Genomic DNA, 23,874 nt, shown 5'->3' with positions numbered 1-23,874 from the left:
ACTGGGGGACATGGGGATTTGTGGCTGGGATTGCTCCTGGGGCTGTCCTGCAGCTTTTTTCCCCGCAGAATGCAGGCAGGGCTGGCTGCAGAGCTGGGCGAGAGGCACCGCAAGCAGGGCACAGCGTGTCCACGCAGGGCTCAGCGAGAGCAGCTTGCGAGTAAACAGCCCTTTCCAGCCACTAAGGAAGATTTAAGAGTGAATAACATCAGCCCCGTCGAATTCAATTGCTATTGATAATGTCCATGTGCAATTAGAGCCAATTAAGGGGAGGCAGCGAATGACAAGTGTTTGGCCAGGAGGTGGGGGGGAGGGTCAATACAACAAACCGATTTCCCAACAACCAAATGCAATTAAAGAGTATCACTTACCCAGCTTGCCCAGGAGGGCCAGCACATAAATGGGCAAAGCCAGGCGTGCGGGTCCGTCCTGCCCAGCATGCAGAGCTCCGGGAGCAAGTCCTGCCGCTGCCCCAGCTTCAAGCTGCGGGAAGTGGCATCCATGTACTTCACCCTGATCGCAGTGTTCCTGGTCATCTTGGTGGTGGCCCTGCAGGGCTCAGCACCCCATAGGAGCGATTTTCCCTACAAGGTGCCCCTCGATCCCCAGGGGCTGCTCGAGCTCTCCTGGAACGTCAGCTATCCCGAGCAAGATGTGCATTTCCAGCTCCTCATCAGGGACCTGAAGTTTGGGCTCCTCTTCGGGATGTCGGACAGGGGCGAGTTTGAGAACGCAGACCTAGCCGTGCTCTGGAGCGATGGGCACAATTCTTATTTTGGGGTGAGTCTCTGGTGTGTTTGCATGGCTGCTTTTGGGGTTGTGTCCCCATGGGTGAATCTAGCTCGTGATTTGAAGGAGCGGGGCTGATCCAGGGCACGGCGCACGCTGGACCGCTCCCGCTGCTCAGGTGGAGGGGTCCAAAAGGGCTTGGGGGTCTCTATCCCAGAGAGACCCACAGATCAGGTCTCCACTATGAGTTTGGCACAGGATCTTAAACCCCAAAAGAAAAAAAATCCAGCAGCACAACAGCAAGGCTGAGGGGAACCAGAACCTGGATGTCTCTGCTGCGTTTAGCTGCAAAGAGCTCCAAGAGGTGGATGCACAGACCAGCTCACACACACGCGGACAGGACGCACCGACACCTTGGTTCACTTGTGCGCTGCTGTCAGCCACATTAAAAATCAACCACAACTCCCGTTAACGATTTTGAGACAGGGCAAAAGTTATCATCCTGCTCCTGCCAGCACCGACAACCCAGCCGCGAGCCCCGTTCGGTGCCGTCGCAGAGATCAACAGGACACGGGGAAACACAACCTGACGGCGGCCTGCTACCAGAAATTAAACATGCAAAAGGATTTGGGCCGTATGTAAACGCCTGGTGGTAGCAGATGGAGGGGAGCTCGTTTCTAATTTTGCTGTTTGATATTGCTATTGCAAATTGCTGTCCTTGCTAACGCAGTCTTTGTCCAGGTTCGTGTTTTCTTCGTCTTTCTGCCGGGGCTGCAGTTACAGTAACTGCCCCCTGCTCTCCAGCAGCTATTTATCCCCAGACCACCAGTTAGGCTTATTGCAATTGCTCTTGGCTGCAGAAACTAATTCCCATTTTTTTCCCCGTGTGAGGCTTTCTAGTAAGTTAAATTTTACCTCTCTGCTTACCTCAAATTAGCCATAAAATACATTCTTCCACATCAGCCGCAGTGTGATCTGCAGTGTAATGAAAGGATGAAAAGAAGGGCTTATTATCTGTACTGTTTTCCTGCTAATTGCCAGCCATTCAGGATGTGTGGTGGCCCAAATGCTACAGTATTTCACAGCGTCATGTTAAAAAACATAAAGGATCATTTCTAATCTGCCTTCATGTGCCCCCTGAAAGACAAGCGGCACTGAATTAAACACCGGGAAGCATTTGGGCTTTCTCTTGCTGTTAGTGCTGAACAGCATCCTGCAAGGAGATTTCTATAAATCTCTCCAGTCCTGGTTTTCTCCCTCCCAGAAGCTTTTCTTCTGGATAAGTATGTCAGCTGTTAAAGATCCAAATTTGCTTAACCTCCCATGTACCACAAGATTAATTTGCACACCATATTCCTATGAAAACAAATGTCATGTTAGCTTCATGTAGCTGATTTTACTCTCCCCCTCTAAGGACAATATGTTCTTGAAATATCACTCTATACTTCTGGCTGAAATGATGCCAAGATACTTTATTCTTTTTCTTCTGTTTTTTCCCCCAAGATAAGACAACCCGAGCCACTTGTGTACGTACAGTGAGGTACTTCTTAACTGCCTTTTCTCAGTAAATAAAAGATAGCAACAGGAGATACAAAAGATCAAGACAACACAACTGTTCAAATCCAAATTATTGCAGGATTTTACGCTCCAAACCTTGAAATCCTTAAACACAGGAGTAACCTACTGCTTTTCTTCTCTTTGTGGCTTTGCCACCATTGTCAACAATGAGCAGGTTTTGGGAAGCCTTGCTGGGCTGCTAAAACAATCTGGCCACAATAAATTCAGGATTTTGAAGAGGGATAGTGATTTCTAGGGCTGACACTTCAGCCTGGCAAGGGTCTGATCCTAAATTGAGAGCAGCTGGGTCTTGGAGAGTGCATCAGCCCTCACCAGAAGGTCCCCCCAGCCAAAGACACCCAAAACACAGCACAGACTGGTGCAACACCTTCATGTGTCCCTGCGGGCTTTCCTCCCCTCACGTCCTTTCCCCCCAGTCACATCTCAACTCGTAAAGGTCTTTCTTTGACTATGAATGCCGGGTCACGTGTTTCGCAGGTCTGCCTGTGCTGAGCACCAAGGGTCTCGTGGCAGGGGCCGTGCTGGCACGGCTCTGCCCGTGGGCTACTGGAGGGGAGCGTGGGGCAACCAAAACACAGGCTCCTTCCACCTCTGGGATGCAGAGGGTGAACCAACCGGAGGGTGATGAGAAGGACCTCACGACCCGTGGTACTGCTGGAGGTCACTGCCGTGGGCTCCTCGGGCTGCGTGGGGCTCAGGGCGCTGCTCTTCTTCCCGCAGGATGCCTGGAGCGATGCCAAGGGGCAGCTCCACATGGACTCGCAGCAGGACTATCAGCTCCTCGGGGCTCGGAGGGCTCCTGAGGGGCTCTACCTCCTCTTCAGAAGAGCCTTCAGCACCTGTGACCCCAAGGACTACCTTATAGAGGTACAGCATCATCCTCACCCTGCTATAGCACCCCCCTAGACCCGTCCCAGCCCTGGGGCAGAGCTCCAAACCCCAATCTGCATGGCTATACCTGACCAACGTTCTGTTTCAGGGACGGCATCAGGGGTTTGTGCTGTCTAAGGCAGAAAGGAAACGTGCTACAGATGTCAGTCCTGGGACATGAGTAATGTTTGGCACAATCTATTTACAACCCCTTATAAACTTCTCCAAAGTGTAGATTTTAGCTCGTTTGCATCATCCGCTCCTGTTAAGCATGTGTTAGGTCTATATAAATACCCTCCTGCATCACTCCGGTTTGCCGTCTGGAGCCAACTGTTTGGAGTGTTACAAAGAGGTGTTGGTATTGTTCAACAGGAGGCAAAGAGGAGGATTTTGGCAGGAGACAGAGCAAAGGGGTGGCAAATAGAGCTGCTACGGTGTGACTGTGTGTGGTTCAGTGAAGTCTCTCTGGGTCTGCATTCCCTGCTCCACCATGAAATGGGGTTTGGGGGAAACCTCCCCAGTGGGGATGTTGAACAGCTTCAGAGTCGCAGCCATAGACCCTGGGTGCGGGCAGGAATCAGTGCAAGGCTCATTTCAGATGAAAGTGGCAGGATATTTTAAAGCCAACGTGGGCACTGAGCATCCTTGAGTTTTTGTTGCCGGTTTTCTAAAGCTTGTCTTATGGTAAGAAATGTCTACTGTCTGCCAAAACACAGAGAGCCCTGGAAGAAAAAAATCTGTGTGTGAGCCAAGAAAAGACTTTCAGGTCTTCATTCTCTGATCCTTAAGAAAAAATTATGCTCTTTTTCCTTTCTTCCTTATCTCCTGTCCAAGGCTCACCAGGTTCAGCAGCACCTTCCTTGCTTGCAGTAGAATTTCAGCAGAGCTTCTTGCAGTATCCCCTCCCAACAGACACTGGCAGAAAGGGAGGATTTCAGGGAGAAGGTTTTTTTTTTCTGCCGTTCCTCCCCAGACTCCTGCCCACGGCTATTGCTAGGGCCAGGACTCAGGGTGGGATGAGCCCTTAACCAATGTTGTTGTCCCAGGCTGGAGCTCAGGAGGAACAAGGGACTCTGAAAGAACAGAGAGAAGATGTTACCCTGACAGAACTGATGCCATCTAGGGAAAACTTCTCAGAGTCTCCCAGCTGGTAGGGAACCCTCCGTGATCATGTCAGCCAAAAAATAATGCTTCGAAATCTACAGTCTTTCTGGGACAGAACAGCAAAGTGAGCTACTGGTGAAGTCAGGGTGGCTTCCCATCTGGGGATGGCTCAGAAGGCCCATTCCTGGATTTATGCCAATAATACTGGTGCTAATGGTCCACGCCATTCGTGTTCTTGCATGAAAAACCACCTGATACCCTTTGCTCTCACTTCAGGATGGCACCGTGCACCTTATCTACGGGATCCTGGAGAAACCGGTCCATTCCCTCCAAGCCATCAACATCTCTGCCATCCACAGGGGACTGCAGAGGGTGCAGCTGCTAAAGCCCAACATCACCATCCCTGACCTGCCCAGGGACATGAAGACGATGGAGATAACGGCCCCTGACGTTGTCATTCCCAGCCAGGAGACAACCTACTGGTGTTACATGGCAGAGCTCCCAGACAACTTCCCCAAACATCACATTATCATGGTAAGAGGCAGAAGAGGGTTGCTTTCCCTGGTGCAGATCAGCAGTCGTGTTCAGCCATTCTGCAAAGTCCACCTCTTCCCTGCCCTTTCATAGGGAGGCTTTCAGTCCCAACATGGTACCAAAAAATCTCCCAGAGCCATCCCACCAGCCAGTAACATTCTCATGTCTCCTAAAAAACCCCAAATCAGAAGTTTCTCCCCAGGAGGTGGCAGGTTCGTGACTTTCCACCCAGCACATCAAGCAGGTAGCAGGGCTGAGAGCAGCTCCCTTGCAGAGCTGACCCCCTGCAGAAGGCAGAGCTGCAGCCATCAAGGACAGACCCGTGGCAGGATTACGGCACGCGGTGAGCCACAAGGAATATATAAACATGGGAAACAAAGGAACAGGGCTGGCAAGAGCAGGGCAGAGCGAGCCAGGATACAAACTGACTTCTAAGAGATCTGGCATACACCAAAAAAAAAAAACAAACAGGGTTACAGACATAAATTTAACTTACGTGCTTTGCCCAGACGTGTTACGCGTGCTTGGGTCACCTCCCCCAAAGGGGAGGCAGAAACCTGCCGGCAGCCTGGTGCTGGGGAAAGGCAGGAGTAACGCCAGTCTGACCGCCCATCACGAGCTGCGGGGAGAGCATCGCCCCGGCAGGCGTGGAGGTGGCTCAGCAGATGATCTGGCACACCCAGAGTCAAAACCGCACGACGGGGAGAGGGAAAACCTGACACATGAGCTGAAGCCAGTGCTCAGTGATTTACAGGGGAGAGACGACATTGCAAAGGAAAACTCAGAAGGAGGATTTTCTCCCCAACAGATGGTGTGAAATGAATCATCTGTGTGTAAGTAAAAAGTGCGTAACTCCTGATACCTTCCCGCTGCTGCAGATCCCTTCTACAGCTGGCGCTTTGAGCCAGAGCTGTTCCTCATGTTTGTTTGAAGTCACTTTTTCTACCCCAAACCCCCCTTCCTGTGCCCTGAGCAGCCGTTGGCTAGAAACAAAACCCAATAGCTGTGGGCAAAGGTATCGCAACATGGCCAGGACCCTCTTTAGGACAAAGCAATGTGCCCAGGGTCACCTCAGCCCCGCAAAACTGCCACGGGACTCAGTCACCACAAAGAGACACCAAGATCTTCTGCTGATCAGGTGCATCTGTCACGGGAGAAGGGATGAGATGTTTCTCTGTGGGTTCTGGTGGACTCTGGGTTGATCCTAAAGCCAACCATGAGCTCTTAGCCCTTGGTGCCTCATGCCCAGAGCAACCTTCCCTCCCCATCACGTGGCAGAAATTGTCTCCAATTCAGTAATGGATCGCAGACATACCTGCGTTGGGCTCCTTGCGGAGCCCGCACAGACAGCAGCCCTCGGGGATGAGCTCTCAGTCTTAATGTGTCCTCCTTCTCGGATGCTGCTTTGCAGTACGAGCCAGTGATCACGGCGGGCAACGAGGCCCTGGTCCACCACATGGAAGTCTTCCAGTGCGCTGCCGAGTTCGATAGCTTCCCCCATTACAATGGGCCCTGCGACTCCAAGATGAAGCCAGACCGGCTCAACTACTGCAGGCACGTGCTTGCAGCGTGGGCCATGGGAGCTCAGGTAGGTGCAAGATGGGGCCCCCAACACTGGATGAAAACTTTGCCCCTGGGTGCTTTCCTGCTGCGTCCTGGCCCTTCCCAATCCCATCTCGGGATCGCGCCATGCAGGCTGCCCCAACCCCTTTCTCTGCTGGGATTTGGGTTCAGCCCTGTCTGACCTCCCCATCCCCTAGACGTGTCTGAGTTTCCACCTCACCCCAGCCCACCTCCTCAGTACCATACATCGGTGTGATGCCCCTGCTCAGTGGTTATGCCATTGCATGTGCATGCCGGCATGTGAGAAGCCTTTGGAAGCAAGACCAGCTCCCCAAGCGCAGCCAAGAGCACAAGCCATGTCCCTCAGCCCACGGTGGGTCTCAGGATTATGCCCAGAACTTTCCCTTAGGCTTTTCAGCCTTGTCCCCAGGAAAGCCACCCCACTGCTCCCCTAACACCCTCCCTCTGCCTCCAGGCTTTCTACTACCCTGAAGAAGCAGGTCTTGCCTTCGGTGGCCCAGGCTCCTCCAGATATTTGCGCCTCGAGATTCATTACCACAATCCCCTGGTGTTCGAAGGTGAGTGGGTGCATGGCGTTGCCCAGTGCCCCCCCAGAGAGGCAGTGGCAGGAGAGCTGGGCCAACGCCAGGGTCTGCCAGCCTGCTGAGGAGGGCTCCAGGTTTCACACAGGAGAAAACCTGGCCAAAATCATAGCCCTGTTTGCAACTTTCCGGAGGAGTAGCGGTCCAGATCTGTCCTAGTGGGAGGAATATGTTAAATCCCCACCATGCTGTCTGCCTGGTCTCAGCAAAGTCATCCTCAGCAGAGTCTGGACCCATCCTCGTGCAAGCACAGCAGTGGGGAGGAATGCTCCGGAAAGGGAGCCTGGCTGAGCCTGCAGCCCTGCAGCCAGAAAACTGCCCCTTACACGTCACTCCTGCAAGCCCATGATCCAAGGCAACAGCAGGGTTTAGTTGGGCTGTCACAGGGTGTCCCTCCAATTTCTGTGCAAGGTGGTGGTGGTGGGTCTGAGCTCAGAGCCAGGAGCAACGGTGGTGCCAAAGTCACCAGAGAGACAGCACCAGCCTGGCTGGGGATGGGGGAATTTAGACATTGTTTTACTGGTACTCCTGCTTCGATAACATTGTCAGGAGACACATTTAAAAAAAAAAAAAAAAAAAAAAAAAAAAGGATTCCAAACAACCCAGTTTCTTCATTAACATAAAAACAAGTAGCTTCTTGACTAACCAAGTGTATTTTTAGGAGACCAGAGCATATGTACTGTAGATCAATCATAGCACATTGGGCAACTCGAGAAGAAACATGTCTATAAATACGGAGCTCACATCTTTCATAATTTATCTGGTTTTGCATGTTAACCAATAGTGTCTCCCCCATTATTCTTACCCCTGTGTAGGCTCCAGCCCAGAGACAGGGAGTTCAAAGCTGGCCTGAACCCCTCCTGACCTCCTGAACCTGCCCTTTGCCTTTGCTCACAGTGCTGGGTGGCAAACGGGAGCCAGAGATCAGCTCTGCATCTCTGCAGAGCTGCCTGCCCCATGCTCAGCATCTGCCAGAGCACATCATGGGCACAGGGTCTTCTCCAGCTCCCACCAGCTCCTGAGGGGAGGTTAAATGGAGAAATATCAAATGCAAAGAGACCTGAACCTTTCCAAATTCAAGGAGTACTTGCTCCATAGGCACGTCTCCTCCTGCCAGGCCCCCAGTAACAGCATGGCCTTAGCTTTTTGGGATGCATCAGGTAAAGAAGATGCAATGAGCCGTATTTCTGAGGGAGTTCTCCAAAGCACCTCATGATATGTTCTGCTTTAGGCTCTCCATCAGCATTCCCTACCTTGCTCTCTAGGGGACCAGGTACATATCTGCAGATACTTGCATGAAAATCTCCAGGATTTAAAACCAGTAAGAACCACATGCATGAAGAAAAGTGCAAGCGAGAGTCTGGTGTGCCTCTCCCCACTGCAGCACAGCATTATTTTTCACTCCTGACCTTGTGCTGGCATCTGTCACTTCTCCCACGGTGACTTGCAGCCTCGTCCTCTCGCCCGCCAGGTCGCCACGACTCCTCAGGGATCCGCCTCTACTACACGGCCACCCTGCGACAGTACGACGCTGGCATCATGGAGCTGGGCTTGGTCTACACGCCGGTGATGGCCATTCCCCCGGGCGAGGACGCCTTCATCCTCACGGGCTATTGCACCGACAAATGCACCCAGCTGGTGAGTGCCTGTCCCCTCCACCCCGGCTTCACCTTGGAGAAGAGAGGTTGCAAACAGCCTTTCCCAGGTCCCAGGCAGCCGTGAGATGACACTGAGTTCCGGGCTCCCAATTCCCAGTTTTAAACTCCCCGAACCCCTTACCACGAGGTTGTGCTGGAAAGAAATATCTGCTGTGTACAAACAGCAAGCAGCTGGTTGGGATGCACTGAATCCCCCTCAAAGCTGCTCTCCTGGGGAACCATCTGCTCCGGCTCCCCAGGGTACCATTCCCATAAAACTCACTGCCCAGCTGGCGGTGCCCCAGCGGTGCCTTCCCCCCCAGAGATGGGAAGATTGGTTTCTGCTGCCAAGGAGCTCACCAAGAGCTCTCCCACAGATAGTTTCAAAACACCCGTCTTGCTCTCAGGAAAGTTTTAGTGGATGTTTTTGTCGGGCTTACCCAAAAGGAACCATTTGTGGCACTGCTAACAAAGGCAAGGAAGCAAGCAGCATCCGGCTCAGCTGTTTGTGCTGACTTAGGGCACAGCAGCACGTACCTTGGGTTTGGGAGCTCGGTTCTACGCTGCTCCAAGGGTGCAGCAAACCCTGAACCCCCCGTGTGGGAGCCAACCCAGGGAAAGTCAGTCCTGAGCACGCAGCAAGGGAGGGGAGAGGGACAGGGTTGGGCACAGGGGCTTGAGCCATCCTTCCCCCAGGCTCTACCCGCTGCCGGCATCCACATCTTCGCCTCCCAGCTCCACACTCACCTGGCAGGAAGAAAAGTGGTGACGGTGCTGTCTCGGGACGGGAGAGAGAGGCAGGTCGTGAATGCTGACGGTCACTACAGCCCTCACTTCCAGGTACAGCGGGCTGCGGGGCATTGTGGCTGGATGTCACCCGTGGGGCTCCCCCAGGCACGGGTTGCTCTGACGTGGCCCCTCTCCTTCCCTCCCAGGAGATCCGCATGCTGAAGGAGGTGGTTGCAGTTTTTCCAGTAAGTGGCTCCAAAACCCATGGTGGCTCCCAAATAGTGCAAGACCTTCCCCTGACCCCGCAGCCCTGCGACTCCTGCCTCCTTTCCACTGCCGCATCCCCCCCCAGCCGATGGCAGCCCCTGCCCGCGCACAGGCACCCGCTGCCATCTGGGACCTCCCGGGGGGCTGCAGGAGAACATGCTCCCCCCCCAGTCCCCAGGTCGTATCTGCCACCCCTGCATGGGTGCCTTGGGGACACCACGGCTCACTGAACATGGCACAAAAGTGGTGTGTGGGCACCTGATGCGTGCCGGGGGCTAAATGAAGCAGCAAATTTAGCTGGGCTTCCTCTCGCAGAGGGAAGCTCGTCGTGGGGAGGGGGTGAGGGTGAACTGTGCATGCACTGGGGGTGCCCCCTCCCTCCTTGCTTGCTAGAAGGAGAGGAAGAGATATGGCAGCAACTGCGGTGGGAGTGGGTGGTAAAACAGAGACTGAGCATGCTGTAGGGGTGAGGAAGGACCCGGCTGCAAAGTGGGGGGCACCTACGGGATGCATCGTGCCCCCCAGACACCAGTACAAAGACTCAGTTTCAATGGAAACGCACCCGGGCTGCACCCCAGGGTGTCCCCACGGGCCCCGGCACTGACCGTGGCGGGAGGCAGTTGTGCCATCAAGTTGCGTGCAGGTTTAGCAATTCAAAATATTGCCTAAGTGTAATTTTTTTAGGTGCTTCAGCCCTGCCGAAATTCTTAGAAAGTGAGGAAAGCAAGAAACACCGTCCTAGGGAATCTCCCCAGGGGATGCAAGTTTAGTAAAGGCTCCTGCGGCACCGCAGCCAGTGCTGGCAGGGAAACAGGGAGCAGAGATCTGCTCGTTACAAACTTCCTGGTCTCCAAATTTGCTGATGGGAGAGAGGAAACCCTGCACTCTCACACCGCCACATGTCTCTGTTCAAACCCCCCAGGGTGACGAACTCATCACGACATGCACATACAACACGGAGGACCGGAGCCGAGCCACTGTGGTGAGTGGGGGCAAGAGCTCACCTGCCTCTGGTTTGCACCCCAGGTTTGGGGGCACCCCCAAAGTGAGCACCTGCATGAACCCAGGCTGAATCGCAGCCAGAAAACAGAGGGAGGGTGGTAAAGAAGCGAGACCACGAGGCTCTGCTGCCTGCAGGGGGATGTTAAGGTGCTAATTGAGAAGTAGTACATGTCACTCTAATTCCCATCACAAACTGTTCCACCAGGGATTAATTGTAATTAAAGAGAAGTGGCATTTTTTGACAGTGCATGTTATTTTCTTATATAGGCAGCAAAAAAGAGCCTGTCAGAGGTACCATCAGCAGGGACAAAGCTAAATATAGCAGAGGGATTATAGAAAATCTGCATTTTAATGTAAACCACACAATCTAGCCTGAAAGTCTGTCCTTGCGTAAAGGGCAGATGAGCATCCCCATCCCATGCACCTGAAGGAGTGTGTGTGTGTGTGTGTGTGTGTGTACGTGTGGTGTGTGTGCACACAGGTGTGAGCTTTGTGCCTTCATGACCCCCCCTGCCCGCACAGCCCTGGCAGGGCAGAACTGGACCCCGCTGCCAACACTCGGTGTCTGTGCTACAGGGTGGGTTTGGCATCCTGGAGGAGATGTGCGTGAACTACGTGCACTACTACCCCCAGACACAGCTGGAGCTCTGCAAAAGCGCCGTGGATCCGGGCTACCTGCACCGATACTTCAACCTCGTCAACAGGTACAGAGCCCCTGCATGGTGCCGAGGGGAGAGGGACCGTTGAAGAGCCCTTTGCTAGTAACATTGGGAAAAAAAAAAAAAAAGAAGGTTAAAAAGTGGGGTTTGAGGTGCTGGCTGTGCAGGAGGTGTGTGGGGGCACTCTGGCAGTGTGGATTTCAGGAGCCGTGTCTGGGAGCTGGAGCACAGCCCTGCTCATCCCTGCCCCAGCGCTTTGAGGAGGGCTGTGTTAGGGAGAACCACCGGGAAGGGAGAGCATTCCCAGGGAGGGACTTCCCGGCAAGAGTCAGCGCATGGCCAAGTGCTCATGTGCAAAATACTTACAGGCCAAGGCAGAGGCCAGGCATCCCTGCCAGAGAAGCAGGCTGTGGCTCATCCCCCCACCATGAGAGGGGCGAGATGCTGACCTTGCCAGGGTGTCCTGCTCACGGGCAGTCTGGCTGGCCCCAAATCTTCACCCCAAGGTGCTGGCTGCACAAGGCTCTCCCTGCTCCCAACGCCAACTTCAGAGCTGTTCCAGGCCGAGCTTTAGGCAGGGAGGAATCAGACACATCCAAGTGCTGAAAGGGGACAGCACTGCCGCGTTTCACTGTGGCATTTCTCCTGCCCCAGGTTCAACGACGAGGAGGTCTGCATGTGCCCGCAGGTCTCCGTCCCACAGCAGTTTTTCTCTGTCCCCTGGAACTCATTCAACAGAGATGTGCTGAAATCCCTGTACAGCTTTGCTCCAATCTCAGTGCACTGCAACAAATCCTCAGCCGTCCGGTTCCCGGTACGTAGAGCTCCACAACCAAAGCTTCATGGCAAAACTCCCAGCCATAGGTAAAAAGCAGCTTGACAGGGCTGTGCCACAGGGTGACCTCGATGAGATGGGACGCAGCTGCACCCAGCAGGCTCGGGGAAGCTGGAGCTGCCCAGGGAACCCCCGGCCTCAGGAGGACACTGAGCCCAGCTCAGCCCCGGTGTTTAAAACAGTGTGACATGAGCCCACTATGGATGTGCTCGGCCAGATTCAATTAGGAGATGCAGTTGCATAAAGCAATTTGGAGGCTGCTTTTGCTGAGTGTTGAAGCAGGGCTAGCTCCAGAGCTGAGGAGAAATGTGAGGTGGTTTTTAGGATTTCTGGCAAATGACATCAGGTCCCATCAGAGAGAGCTCATTACATACAGCATCTGTGCAGTCTCCAAACACAGAGATCCGGCAAAACACGAAGGATAAAGGGCCATGAGATCTTTAAAGAAAAACCAGATCTAGGCATGATGGTCATGACAATGACCGTAATGAAGATTTAAAACCACTGATGGTCCCTATCACCATCAGTTCCTGATACTGCTTACCAGTGCAATAAACTTAATCTGTTATCCACTGCAGCGCTGGAGAATGCCGAGCTGATTGCAGGGATGACCATCACCTTTCTCTCCTGGTAAACCCACTTCAGCAAAGTCTGCTCTGGAGGGGCAGAAACCCTTCCAGTTCCCTGGACACCCAGCACCTCTCGGCCATGCTGTGCCCTGCTGCAGGGACAAAAGTGGTGCAGAAGTTTTATGCAGAGGCAGAATTATGAATTAAGCCTCTTAACCACAGCCTAAGCAACTCTTGATTTCAGAGAGGTATGGGGGTGGTCAGAAGACACCGGAGCAGAGCAGAGCTGATGCTGGCACAAAGCGGGTCACGAGCATGGCATCGAGGGAGAAGGAGCTGAGCTGTCCCTCCTGCTCTGCTGGTGTTTTCAGAGCGAGTCCGATTTTAAGACATCTCATTTATTCCACACTATTTCTGCCAAGAGAAAAGCACCAGCCTCTAATTAAGCTTGTGCTTTTGCAGATCAGCAATCCCAAACCTGATGAGATTTGTGGAAGGCCTGAGTGCTGTTAATTATTGAGCAAAATCTCAAGGTAACGCTTGACGTTGTCCCTGAGTCGCCTGCACCCGTAAGGGCTTGCAGTGAAATCTCTATACTCTCTGTATGCAGATTTCCACTCAAACCCCACTGAAAATAACAACTATTTAGACACTCCAAATGCCTTTAATCTACCCCAAAAGCAGGGTGCTGGCAAGGTGTGAACACAGGGTTTGGGACGTATCAGCAGGGCAGAATGCCACAGCAGATGGGCTCAGGGCTGGGGCCAAGCCCTGGAGCAGGCGCACCCTGAACATGCTGAACTGCTCTCTTAAGCCAAAAGAGTACAGGTAAAATAGTCACTTCTCCAGCTGGTGCTCCCCTACAATGCCGTGCCCTCTCCAGTTGCTCCCCGTGTGCTTTGGGAGGGTCCCTCCATCCCCCTCCACCTTTCCCCAAGGGTTTTCCTGGTGCCGGTGCAGGCTCTGGTCTGTTTCGCTTGACATACTACAAGAAATTTAATCTGAAAACAGAAATTCAACTTTCATCTTCTTGCTGATGACTCACAGCTCTACCTCTCCTCTCCAGACCTCCCTCCTCCTGCTCATGCTGCGGCTCAGCCTCTCACCAATGTTTCTGCCTGAGCGCACAGCCAGCAGCCAAACTGTAGCATCACTGAACCAGAGCTCAGCCCAGGCCGAGCCCCCCTTCACCCTCTCAGCCCCTGCCTGCGTCTCACTGGGCCACTAACCCAGACCAACACATCACATCTGAGCCAAATCCTGCCCGGCGGGCTCAGCCCTCAGCACTCTCTGACTCCAGCACATTGCTCCTTGTAGGGAACAGCCCCAAGACAAGGTGCCCCCATACACGTGCAGAACTGGGGGTTTTGTCCTGGCCGTGGTCACCTTGAGCCCCGATGGCTGTGATATCCCTTCCCCTGCTCTGCCCCTCATCCTCTGCATCCCTCCTGTTTCGCAGCAGCTGCATATGAACATCCACGCTGGCACGCTGCAAACGTCGCCTCCAACCAACCTGCCTGCCAATACCTGCTAGAGAGCATTTTTCAGGGCTGGGCTGTGAACACAGTGGGTCGGTGGGGCTCGCTGGTTTGAGTTGTCCCCATCTGATTTGGTGGGTAACACTTTTTGGGGTGGAAACTCCCTAATTGTGGTGGTTTGAGCGACGTGGTGCACCGCAGATGTCTGCGCCACTAAGGGGATGCGTAGGTGATTCTGCAATACAAATAATTAGTAACATCTCGTAAGAAAACATCCTAGTTCAGGCTAAAAACACTTCAAATATTAAAGATCATTTCATTTTTACAAGTAGGGAGAAACACGGAGTCTCCAAGTACCCAAAACTCCTAATTGGTCTCACGGCGCTGATTTCTCTTGCAGGGTGACTGGGAGAAGCAGCTGCTCCCCACCATCACCCAGAGGCTGCGGGAGCCCGTCCCTCGCTGCCCGCCCGCCCCGGCGCCTCAGCCTGCGGCCCCCGTCCCCATCAACCTGGGCAAGCTCAGGAGGGACTGACCCGACACCTGCTCCCTCCACCACGATGGGAAACATCCCCAGGCAGGAGCATCCACGGGGAATGTCGTCTCGCTGCTCTCCCAGCATCCCTGCCCACACAGCGATACCGGCCGGTGCCCTGGCCCCCGTCTCTGGAGGGGGTTAGGGCTCATGAGCTAGAGTTCAGAAAGCACTCTGGAGATGGAAAGCGCTATATTTAGTGCGTTATTAGCAATCCTGGCTCTGAGTAATGCTGCTTTCCACCCCCAGAATAATAATGTGGAGGTTTGCTATTGTACTGAACCCAGCGCGGTCCCAGGGAGGGGGGGGAGAAGCTTCTTTTCCCGCAGGGAAACTGAGGCACAAAGAAAAGATCTGTGTGAGAGCAGCATACAAGTCTTCCCAGTGCCCCACGGTCCTGCCTAGCTCGGGGTGGCTCCGTGGGTGCTCTCCCACAGCAGAACCCATGGTGGGGATGGAGGGAGGGAAGGAGGGAGGGATGCTGTGACGCCCACCGGGTGCTCACCTCCCTGCTGCAGGGACTGCGGCTCCCCCCACACTCCTCCTCCCACCCCTCTACACTGGGGATTATTTGTCTTGACTCCACTAGATGCCAATGGCCAGGAACAAATGATATCTCTGTGGTGGGGTTTGGAAAGGGGGCGAGGGATACAGGGGGAAAGACAAACCTTTTGGCAGGAAAAATAACTTCATTAAATACCTACATGTAAAAAGGAAAAAAAAAAAAGAAAGAGAAAAAATTGCTTTTTACTGTTAAGTACCAAACGGAAAATAGATAGAAGGAGAAGAGGAAATGCCGGTGGTGCTGCAGAAGAGCTCATCCACCACAGCTGGGCGTCTGCCCCTCACTGCCCTGGGGTCCATCCCAGCCAAAACCTGCCCTCCTGGCCACCTTGGGCTTAAGGGAAACCCTCAAGTCAAAGCACTGCGGATCAGAGAGGTCTTTTTAAAGCAAAACATTATCTTTGCAGACATGCAGTGGATCCCTGGCTCGGCAGGGAGGCAGCATGCTCGGTTCCTCATTTATCCCCAGGACAAATGGACAGGATCACTGCCACCCGCTCCACCTGGGCAGAATCAGGGAGTGCAATCACCTCCTATTCAGAGAAAAATTCATCCCAATCTTGTCTTTTAACATTTCTGGTAAAACCAAAGCATCTGAGAGTTCAAACTCTTGCCCATGGTGCTTGTTGCACAAAGCTAAGGCATTGGAAATCAGCTCTGAGGAGGGTATAAACCAAGCAAACCTAGCCAAGGGAAATAAAGTGAAAAGCACGCAGCGTGATTATTTCTTCAGGTGGGTGAAAGCCTCAGCAGAGATCAGGCCCTTGCTGCGCCGCTGAAGACGGAGCACTCAGCCCAGCCTCTGTGTGCAGCCCCCTCTCTGTCGGGACCTGAAAGAAGCCACCTCCAAGGTGACCTTTGGGGAGGTGCCAGCAGAGCAGAGGGGAGCACGGAGCCGCCGGGGGCCAAGGGCTGCCCTGGTGTCAGAGCCCCAGCTGGCGAGCTTACACCACAGCGCTGAGCTGGTCCTGCCTGTACCAGGAGCAGCTCAGAGGGGGCACAGACACAAACAGCACCAGCAAAGCAACCGTGGGCCAAAACACGTCCATCAAACTCTTTTCCTTCTACGAATTCAGAGGCTACACACAGGTGCTCAGCAAGGACCCAGATCCCAACATCACGTGTCTTTGGGAGTTTCTTTTATTCTTTTATACTCTGGGGCACAACACGAGAATCTTTCCCCACTTGAGCATCACGGGGCCGCCCGGCACCACCGTGTTTTCCTCATTGCAAACCCAGAGGCTGGTGCAGGCTGGCAGCACTCCCTGGGCACCAACACACTCCCACTGCCACGACCAGAAACTGGGACTCGCCTTTACTCTTGCCTTTACTCTCGCCTTCCCACAAATGGACGGGGTCATCGCTCAGGTCTGGGGGGATCGACCCTCCCTGCCTTCCACACAGCCATTGCACGCTGAGGCAGTGCTTGAGCACCAGGAACAAACTCAAAGCAAGCACTGAACATTTCCCACCCCAGGGCTGATTTTTTCAAAGGGGCCAAGGTACCAATTACCACTGAAGGCAACAGAAGTGGATGCTTAATTGCCCTCTGACCTCTGGACGCCCCACTTTTGCCAAAGTGGGACCTGCAGCTCTGGCTGTGACCAGGGCGAGATGAGATGAAGGGACAAACCTGTGCTTGCAGAGATATGGAAAACATGCCTGGAAACCCCCTGGGTAACGCCAACAATTCCACGGTGGAGAAGAACCCTTCAGTGGGCAGAGCATCCACGGCAAGAGCCTGGGCCTCCTGCCCCTTCCTCCCATGGCCCCCAGGAGTGTTCCCACCCCAGCACCGGGTCCCCAGGGCACAGCCAGGGTGAGGTGACACCCATCAGAGCAGGGACAGGGGCAGCAAGGGACCAGAGAGACAGCAGGTTCGGAGGCTACAGCTGTATTACCAGCAGAGTTAGTTAAAAAAATTCATTTCCAGGCAGCGTGAAACTACGTTTTGGGGGAAAGGGCTCCCAGCAAAGTCAAAAATTGAAACTACTTTATTTTCAGTCAAGCAAAACACTGTTTTCAGGCCAATTAACCCATGGAAAAGAATTATTGCTGTAGTGGTACTGCTTCATTTAGAAAACAGAGCAATAAAATCGTTGGACTTTTTGGAATCTCTTCCTCCTCTTCCCCTCTAATTTGACCCAAATTTTCTTGATGAGTTCACTGCAGGCACTTGCCTGGCTCTCCCAGCAGACCCTGGAGCCAGCTGGGGCATCCAGGGGTCAGGAATTCAGCTGGCAGCTCCTAATGGCATCTTCCCTCTCCACATCCTGGCGTCTGCAGCACCCGCTCGCCGGCCCCGCGCTGCTGCACTCTCAGTAAAAGCCCTTCACTCGCTTGTTGTCCGGGTCGAACGGGGACTTGGTGTGTGCTCGGGCAGGGTAGGTCACTCCCATCCTCTCCAGCTGGTAGCTGCCGCTCTTCACAAAATCCAGTGAGACCTGCAAGTTAGAGCTGTGGTGAAAACCCTGTTTGGTGCTGCGAGGCACCAGTGGGCACCAGCCCCCTGCCAGCACCTCAGTTCCATCGCTGGGCAAGCTCCCACCTCACCCCACAGATCTGCCTTCCACAGAAAACCCGGCACTGCCATCCCAGGAGGATACAGAGAAAGAAGGAAAATAGATTTTTAAAAGCACTCATCTAAAAAAAAAATAAATAAAAAGGATGCAGTATTTCATTTTTTTGGAGGTTGAATGTTGGCGTTTTTTTTCCTGTGGATTTTTTCAGTAGCACCCAGTGCAAGGTGCACGTACAGCCGGGCTGTGGGAGCTCATTGCCAGAGGGGCCAGAGCAACCAGGCTGGGTGGGGGGACGGCACAGGCGAACGGGGTCTGTCCTGGCTGCAGGAGGGGACCACGGTGGCAGCCAGGATGTCACCACTCGGCATGAGGAGCGTGAGCTGTCCCCTCCACCCATGGGGCTTACCCGGTGACAGCGGCTGAGACACCCCGGTGTAGGGAAGGGCTGGGGGCTCTCGATGTTGGTGTGTTTTTAACATCTGGAAATTGTCAGTGATTCAGCTACAAACAGATTTTTTTGTTTCTCTTCTCTCCACTTCACCCCCTGTACCCTTGCGCTCCTCTGACATCCCCATCCTGCACCCCACTTCCCAGAGCTGTGGAGGGTTGCACCCCATCACTGAAGGGCCGTATCCAGGGGAAGGAAACAAAAGGGCCACACGCAACACGGCTGGGCACCCCACTGCCAGGGAGCTGCAAAGAGGGGGGCTCGCTGCCCTTCTCCAAGGGCTTGGGGTTGGTGTGGGGTCTGGGTCCAGCACCAAGCCCCTGATAGGGATGGTATGGGGCAGGGTCGCGGTGCATGTCCCCTGAGCCATCTCCCCTCCCTGCACAGCAAAGCTCCCCCCTCTTTCCACAGTATCTGCCCAAACCAAGCAGGATTTATCTCAGGGAGCAGGGAGACGAGGGCTGCACGTTAACAAGTGCCTCTTCCTGGCTGCAGCCACGCAAAAGAGCTGGCAGGGCTGGGGACCCCACGGCGTGGCCACCCGCCCGCACTGCCTGTCCCCACCATTGCCATTTCGGCCCCCGCGAAGCCCAGCAGGCAGCTGCCTGCTGCCAGCCCTGTGGCAGAGCTTTCCCTGCCGCGGGTGGGGGAGCGGGGAGAGCGGCGTGATGGATGCACCCTGCGGGGAGGCACTCAGCACCGCGCTGCCGCATCGGTGCCTCGCCGGAGGCAGGAGGGGACCATCTCCCTGCCACCTCCATCCTGCTGCCTCCCTCACGCTGCCGGGGGCAGGCGGGAGAGTGAGACGTAACAGGGAGGAGAGAGAGAGAGAATGGGGAAGGGGAAAAGGAAGAGAAGGTCTGGGGGGGAACATTCACCATGGGGAGAAAAGGTGGGTCCTGGGGGCTGAGGGGGCAACTGGAACACCAAACCGCTGGGCTTGGGAGTCTTGCGCTGATGCAGGATCAAAAGTCAAGGTAAGCAAGAGGGCAAAAGCACGAGCCTATGCACTGCTCTTGGTTTGCAAGAGGGAGGGTGCCTGGGGATGTCATCCACAGCCCTCTGTCCCCACACGGGTTCCCTGGCCTCTGCCTACAGCTGCTTAATGAGGGCATCTGATTTACTATCCAGGAGTCTCCCAGGGTTAATTAAGAGCCTGCTGTGCTCCTATTGGCCGTTGCTTCCTATAACATAAGTTAATTCACTGCTGCAATTAAATACTCAGTTGCAATTAACAGCCAAGGCAGCGCTTGAGACGGAGAGCATCGCTGGGGCCCCGCAGAGCGACAGCCGGTGAGACCAACCTCGCCACCAAGCCGTGACATCCCTCACCCTCCAGCCTCCACTGCGGGGGGGGAGCTTGGGGGGGGCTGCCCCTTCCTGCTCCCCAGACGACAGCAGGTTTGAAATGAGCTTATGCATACGGCTTCAAATTCAAACAAGCATCACGCTCCCCCCCTGGCAAGTCCCCGCTGCAGGGAAGGAGGCACAGCTGTCCCTGTCTCCGGGGGGGCTGGGGGTGGCAGGGGGTCTGCACTCACCGGCCCCCCCGCGGGGTCTCGGATGTAACCGTAGGCGATGGTTTTGTCGATGGCAAATCCGAAGTCTGCCCGACGGATGTGGCCGACCACCTCGCCGTCCCGCCAGACCGCCTCCAGGCCGAACATGGGCACCTTCCTGCGAGGTGAAGGCAGAGCTGCCGTCAGCAAAGCCCCACGTCAAGACCCCACGATGGGAGAGGGGCCTGGGGGGGCCGAACCCCAGCTCTGCCCCGGGCCAGCCCATGTTCCAGGGCTCCCGCTGCCCACAGGTTCATTAACGTCCCAGGTGTCGGCAAAGCCCCTGCAGCCTGATTTACAAAACCTCCCGCTGCTCCGGGCGAAACAAGAAACACTCCCTGTCACACCGCTTCCACCTCCCATTAAACATCCAGCAGGGAATTTGCAGTGGGATTTAAATTAGAGACGGAATTAGAGCATGGAAAACAGCTGAGCTGCCCTGCAACTGAGCTCCACGTGCGTGCCCGGGTGCAGGGGTGCCTGGGGGGGCTGAGGGTGGTCGTCCCGGGGCGGCCACTGGCGCGCGGTGCTGCGCGGAGCCCGGCAGTGGTACTCACTCCTCAGTGGTGAAGCAGACGAGGCGGCGGAAGATGCCCTTGGCTTTCTGAGCCTCCACAGCCTCCCGGCCCAGGAAGGGGATGCTGGACTTGAGCTTGCAGGTGAAAGCTAAGCCTGCTTCTAGTGGGGTGTCGTCGGGGCGCAGGTCTGCGTGCCAGTGCCTGTACCCTGCAGAAAGCAAGCGTGGGTCGCCCAGACTCCCCCTGCCATGCAGCAAGCCTGAGGTGAGCAGCATCAGGCAACCAAGACATCACCCCTGCCTCCTGGACAACCCTGTTGCCTTCGATTCACTTACTCCTGGACAAAGCACCCTCACGATGAGCCCAGATTGGGGAAGTCTCAGCAAGGAGCACTGGGGCCAGAAGCATCTCTGCCAGAAGCTGCCAGACCTCCAGTCACACTAACCTGCCCTTGAAGCTGGGAAAAACTCATTTGCCCTGGGTCCCCTGGCTGGAGGAAAAGCAACAAAGTGCTGCTGTAAGAGAAGCAAGAAACCTTTCTCGATGCTGAGGCTGTCGATGGCTCTGTAGCCGGCGTTGGTAATGCCGTGTCGGGCACCCGCCTGCATCACCGCCTGGTAAACCTTCACGCAGTCCGTCCTGGGCACGTGCAGCTCCCAGCCCATCTCGCCAACGAACGACAACCTCATGGCACGGACCTGTGAAATGTAAGAGGCCAAACAGCCCTGAGGACAGAGCCAGGCTGTGAGCGCGGGAGAGGCCACGGAGCCACCCACTGCCACGGTGGGGCGAAACCCGGGAACCTTATGCAAACATCCTGCTTTGGTGGAAGGCCTTTCTTTGTTCTCCCCAGTGCAGGAAGCCAGAGTCAGACTGAATTTCTCATCTCTGGCCAGCCTAAGCTTGGCACCTCAAACCCACGGGTCCCCGGCGCCCCTCCATCCCCAGCTACCGGCAGCGCCCAGGAGGGACGGGCAGCGAGCAGAGCCCGCTGGCTTCAGCATCCCCCGGCCACCCATCCCCGGGCTGCCGCTGGGGTTAGATGATGCTCCAGCTCCAGCTGAGCTTTTGTCTCCCTCTGCTGATCCATGGACGCTAGAAGAAAGCCCACAGGCACCCCCAGCCTTGCATCTCCCCACATCAGACGGGGAAGCCGGTCCCCAGCAGGACTGTCCTGCTTTGGGGTGCTTTATGGCTGCTGTCCCCAGGAATGCCCCCCCTTGGGATGGTGCTCCCATGGCACAGGCACCCAAAGGCCTCACGCTGGCATCCCAACCCGCTCCCCGCTCCCCCCAGGGGGATGCTCAGGTTTTCCCCCAGCAGAGGTTGCACCCCAAAGCGTTACTCTCTGCTGCCAAATCAGCTCCACACCGACTGCAGGAAGCTCCAAAGAGGAACGAGCAGATCAGCACAGGGGACTCGGTGCTTCTCAGGGGAAGCCTCACCCTCGGAGATATGCCTGCCTGTGCTCCCTCCCGCGGGCACAGACCTCCCGGCTGTGCTGGGACTGCTCCGGCCGTGTCCCCCCTGCTTCTCACCCAGGCAGGCTTGCCTGCACCCTCCTCTTGTCCCTCCTGAAACAGTCTGCATTCCCAAAGCTTGTTGGGGCCACCCCAGCTCAGGCACCTTCCCTGAAGACACCCCTTGAGTCTGAGCTGCATTTCCCTCTGCTTCATCCCTTTGGATTTTTCCACTTCCTCCCCCACAAACACCCCTCTGGCTCATCCCTTTGGATGCACAGTCAACTGCAAATGCATACCCCGCTTTGGGAGAGAGACTAACTCCCGAGTTTCACGCCAGATTGTGATCTGCAGTTTTAATAAAGCAGTTCTCAGCTAGGAAGAGACTTCCAGGCTGGCTCTGCTGGCCAGGCACTCTCTGCTGGCTCTGGGTGTCGTTGGGACAGAAGCTGCATCTTGCCATTTGCTGAGCTCTTACTCCAACCGGGAGCTGTGCTCTCTAATCCCGGGTGTAAACAACAACAGACAACAGCAGCTGCTGCCCAAAACAGGCAGCAACAGCCACGAGAAGTACCAAAGGGGTGCCCGGGCTCCCCGCTGCAAGAATGGCCAGTGAGCAATGGCTGAGAACCCAAATCCATCCTTATTTCACCCAGTACCCTCGTGCTCTACCAGCACTGCAAAAATAACATCCTCAAGCAGAGCTTAAGGCAGTTTTTAAGACGCCTTAAGCTTTACACTAGAAGTGGAGAGGAGGAAGGAGTGCCATGGGTATTGGGAATTTATTTTGAGCCTCCTCACAAGAAGCCGTGCTGGGGAGACATCCTTCAGTCCCCGCCACAGCCCCACAGCGAAGCACAAAGGCTGACAATTGCTTTTGGAGGTGCGCAGACACAAGGGGCGCGGAGAAGCTTTTCACTCCACACAAAGGTGTCACCTAATTAGGGAACAGCCAGAGATCAAGCCGCTGCAGTCAGCTACCATCTCCATCCAGGCAGGAGATGCTCTGGGGATTGAGAGGCAACTGCCTGGCTCATTAACCCTGCCTGCAACTCAGCAGTCAGCGCTGCAGCTAAAGTGCACTTTACTTTCAGGAGCAAGTTACTCCTGGGAGAAACCTCCCCTCAAACCACCCCCGGTCCAGGGGAGCGAGCATCCTGGTAAGAGCAGGGAGGCAAAGCAGCGCACCCCAGAAAACAGGTTATCCTCAGGAAAACTGGGGTGCCAGTCATTAGCTCTGCCCAGGCAGGGGTTGGGGGCTCACCCACGTGTGCGTACCCCAGGCAGGGGTGTGCATCCCACCGTGGAGGCCAGGGGGGATGTCAAGGGCTGGGCTCAGCCCCTCCTGCCAGCTTTCTGCTGAATTCCCCTAGGAACAGGTTTTTCTGTTAGATTTCAACTGGAGCTATGAAATAGCATCAGTTCCCGGGTCTTCGAGCAGCAGTTCAAAAGCATTTTAAGTATTCTAGAAAATGAAAACCTGAACTTTACCCTGCATCCAGCAGTGAAATTCAAAGGGGAACCTTTCTCTGCTGTTCAGTACAATGAGGAACGCTATATATAAACTCACAAACCAATCAGTAATATCCAGAATCATTAACTCTGCTGGAAGTCTCCTTTCATTCCAGCCGATTTTGTTCAACTACTGAGTTAATGCACGAAAATCTCAGCGATAACTTTTGAAAGATGTTGGGTTCAGTTTAATCCCCCCTGGAAGGCGATAATATCAGTGAAGGCTTCAGCCTGCTGTCCTGAGAAACCCTCCTACTCTAATCTTGGTATGGGATGGAGACCCTTCTCTCATTGTGTGGAGGGGCCTGATGGAGACCTCCTGAAGGGTGGCCCTGGCAGCAGGCAGAGTGACCCCCACAGCCCACAGCCCTTGGGCAGGAAACCAATTTTTCCGACAATCAGGTCATTTACACCCAAAAGAAGCCACAAAATTTCTACCACCTATTTCTTCCACACAGGACCGGATTATTTTTTGTCAACTTGAAGCGGAATGTTCTTGAAAACAGGAACATTTATACACATTTCCCAAGGGATATGAAGATTATTATGAGATGTTATCAGCTTGCCACAGGCGTGACGGGGGGGAGGTTGCACCAGTAG

At 54.7% G+C, this 23,874-nt stretch overlaps 2 protein-coding genes across 4 annotated transcripts in view; one reads left to right on the top strand and one right to left on the bottom strand.

Annotated features, from left to right (window-relative positions):
• Positions 1–314: 314 nt before the first annotated feature.
• On the top strand, positions 315–15,389 carry DBH (dopamine beta-hydroxylase). Its single transcript, XM_026860723.1, has 12 exons — positions 315–780; positions 3,028–3,174; positions 4,558–4,815; positions 6,227–6,403; positions 6,854–6,956; positions 8,452–8,618; positions 9,314–9,457; positions 9,553–9,591; positions 10,536–10,595; positions 11,192–11,319; positions 11,929–12,088; positions 14,557–15,389. The coding sequence occupies exons 1-12, from the start codon at positions 439–441 to the stop codon at positions 14,689–14,691; spliced, it is 1,860 nt and encodes a 619-aa protein (XP_026716524.1). The 5' UTR covers positions 315–438; the 3' UTR covers positions 14,692–15,389.
• Positions 15,390–16,851: 1,462 nt separating this feature from the next.
• The window catches only part of SARDH (sarcosine dehydrogenase), a 26,179-nt gene continuing 19,156 nt past the window's right edge, over positions 16,852–23,874 (bottom strand). For all 3 annotated transcript variants that reach the window (XM_026860576.1, XM_026860575.1, XM_026860577.1), the window contains 4 exons: positions 20,838–21,000; positions 20,342–20,510; positions 19,767–19,902; positions 16,852–17,699 (listed from right to left, as the gene is read on the bottom strand). In XM_026860576.1, coding sequence (XP_026716377.1) covers positions 17,574–17,699; positions 19,767–19,902; positions 20,342–20,510; positions 20,838–21,000 — 594 coding nt within the window. In that variant the 3' untranslated portion in view covers positions 16,852–17,573. The remainder of the gene's footprint in view (positions 17,700–19,766; positions 19,903–20,341; positions 20,511–20,837; positions 21,001–23,874) is intronic.

Source organism: Athene cunicularia, assembly GCF_003259725.1.
Source record: "Athene cunicularia isolate RWA chromosome 17 unlocalized genomic scaffold, athCun1 chr17_part1, whole genome shotgun sequence".
NCBI classification, from domain to species: Eukaryota; Metazoa; Chordata; class Aves; order Strigiformes; family Strigidae; genus Athene; species Athene cunicularia.
The sequence above is the reverse complement of the archived record's forward strand: the minus strand, read 5'-3'. Positions and strand labels throughout refer to the sequence as shown.

Bases quoted from the DNA above. Each gene is read 5' to 3' on its own strand.
- DBH (XM_026860723.1), top strand. From the start codon at position 439: ATGCAGAGCTCCGGGAGCAAGTCCTGCCGCTGCCCCAGCTTCAAGCTG. The intron at 6,957-8,451 runs GTGAGTGGGTGC...CTCGCCCGCCAG, and splicing joins CAATCCCCTGGTGTTCGAAG to GTCGCCACGACTCCTCAGGG. The intron at 12,089-14,556 runs GTACGTAGAGCT...TTTCTCTTGCAG, and splicing joins CCTCAGCCGTCCGGTTCCCG to GGTGACTGGGAGAAGCAGCT.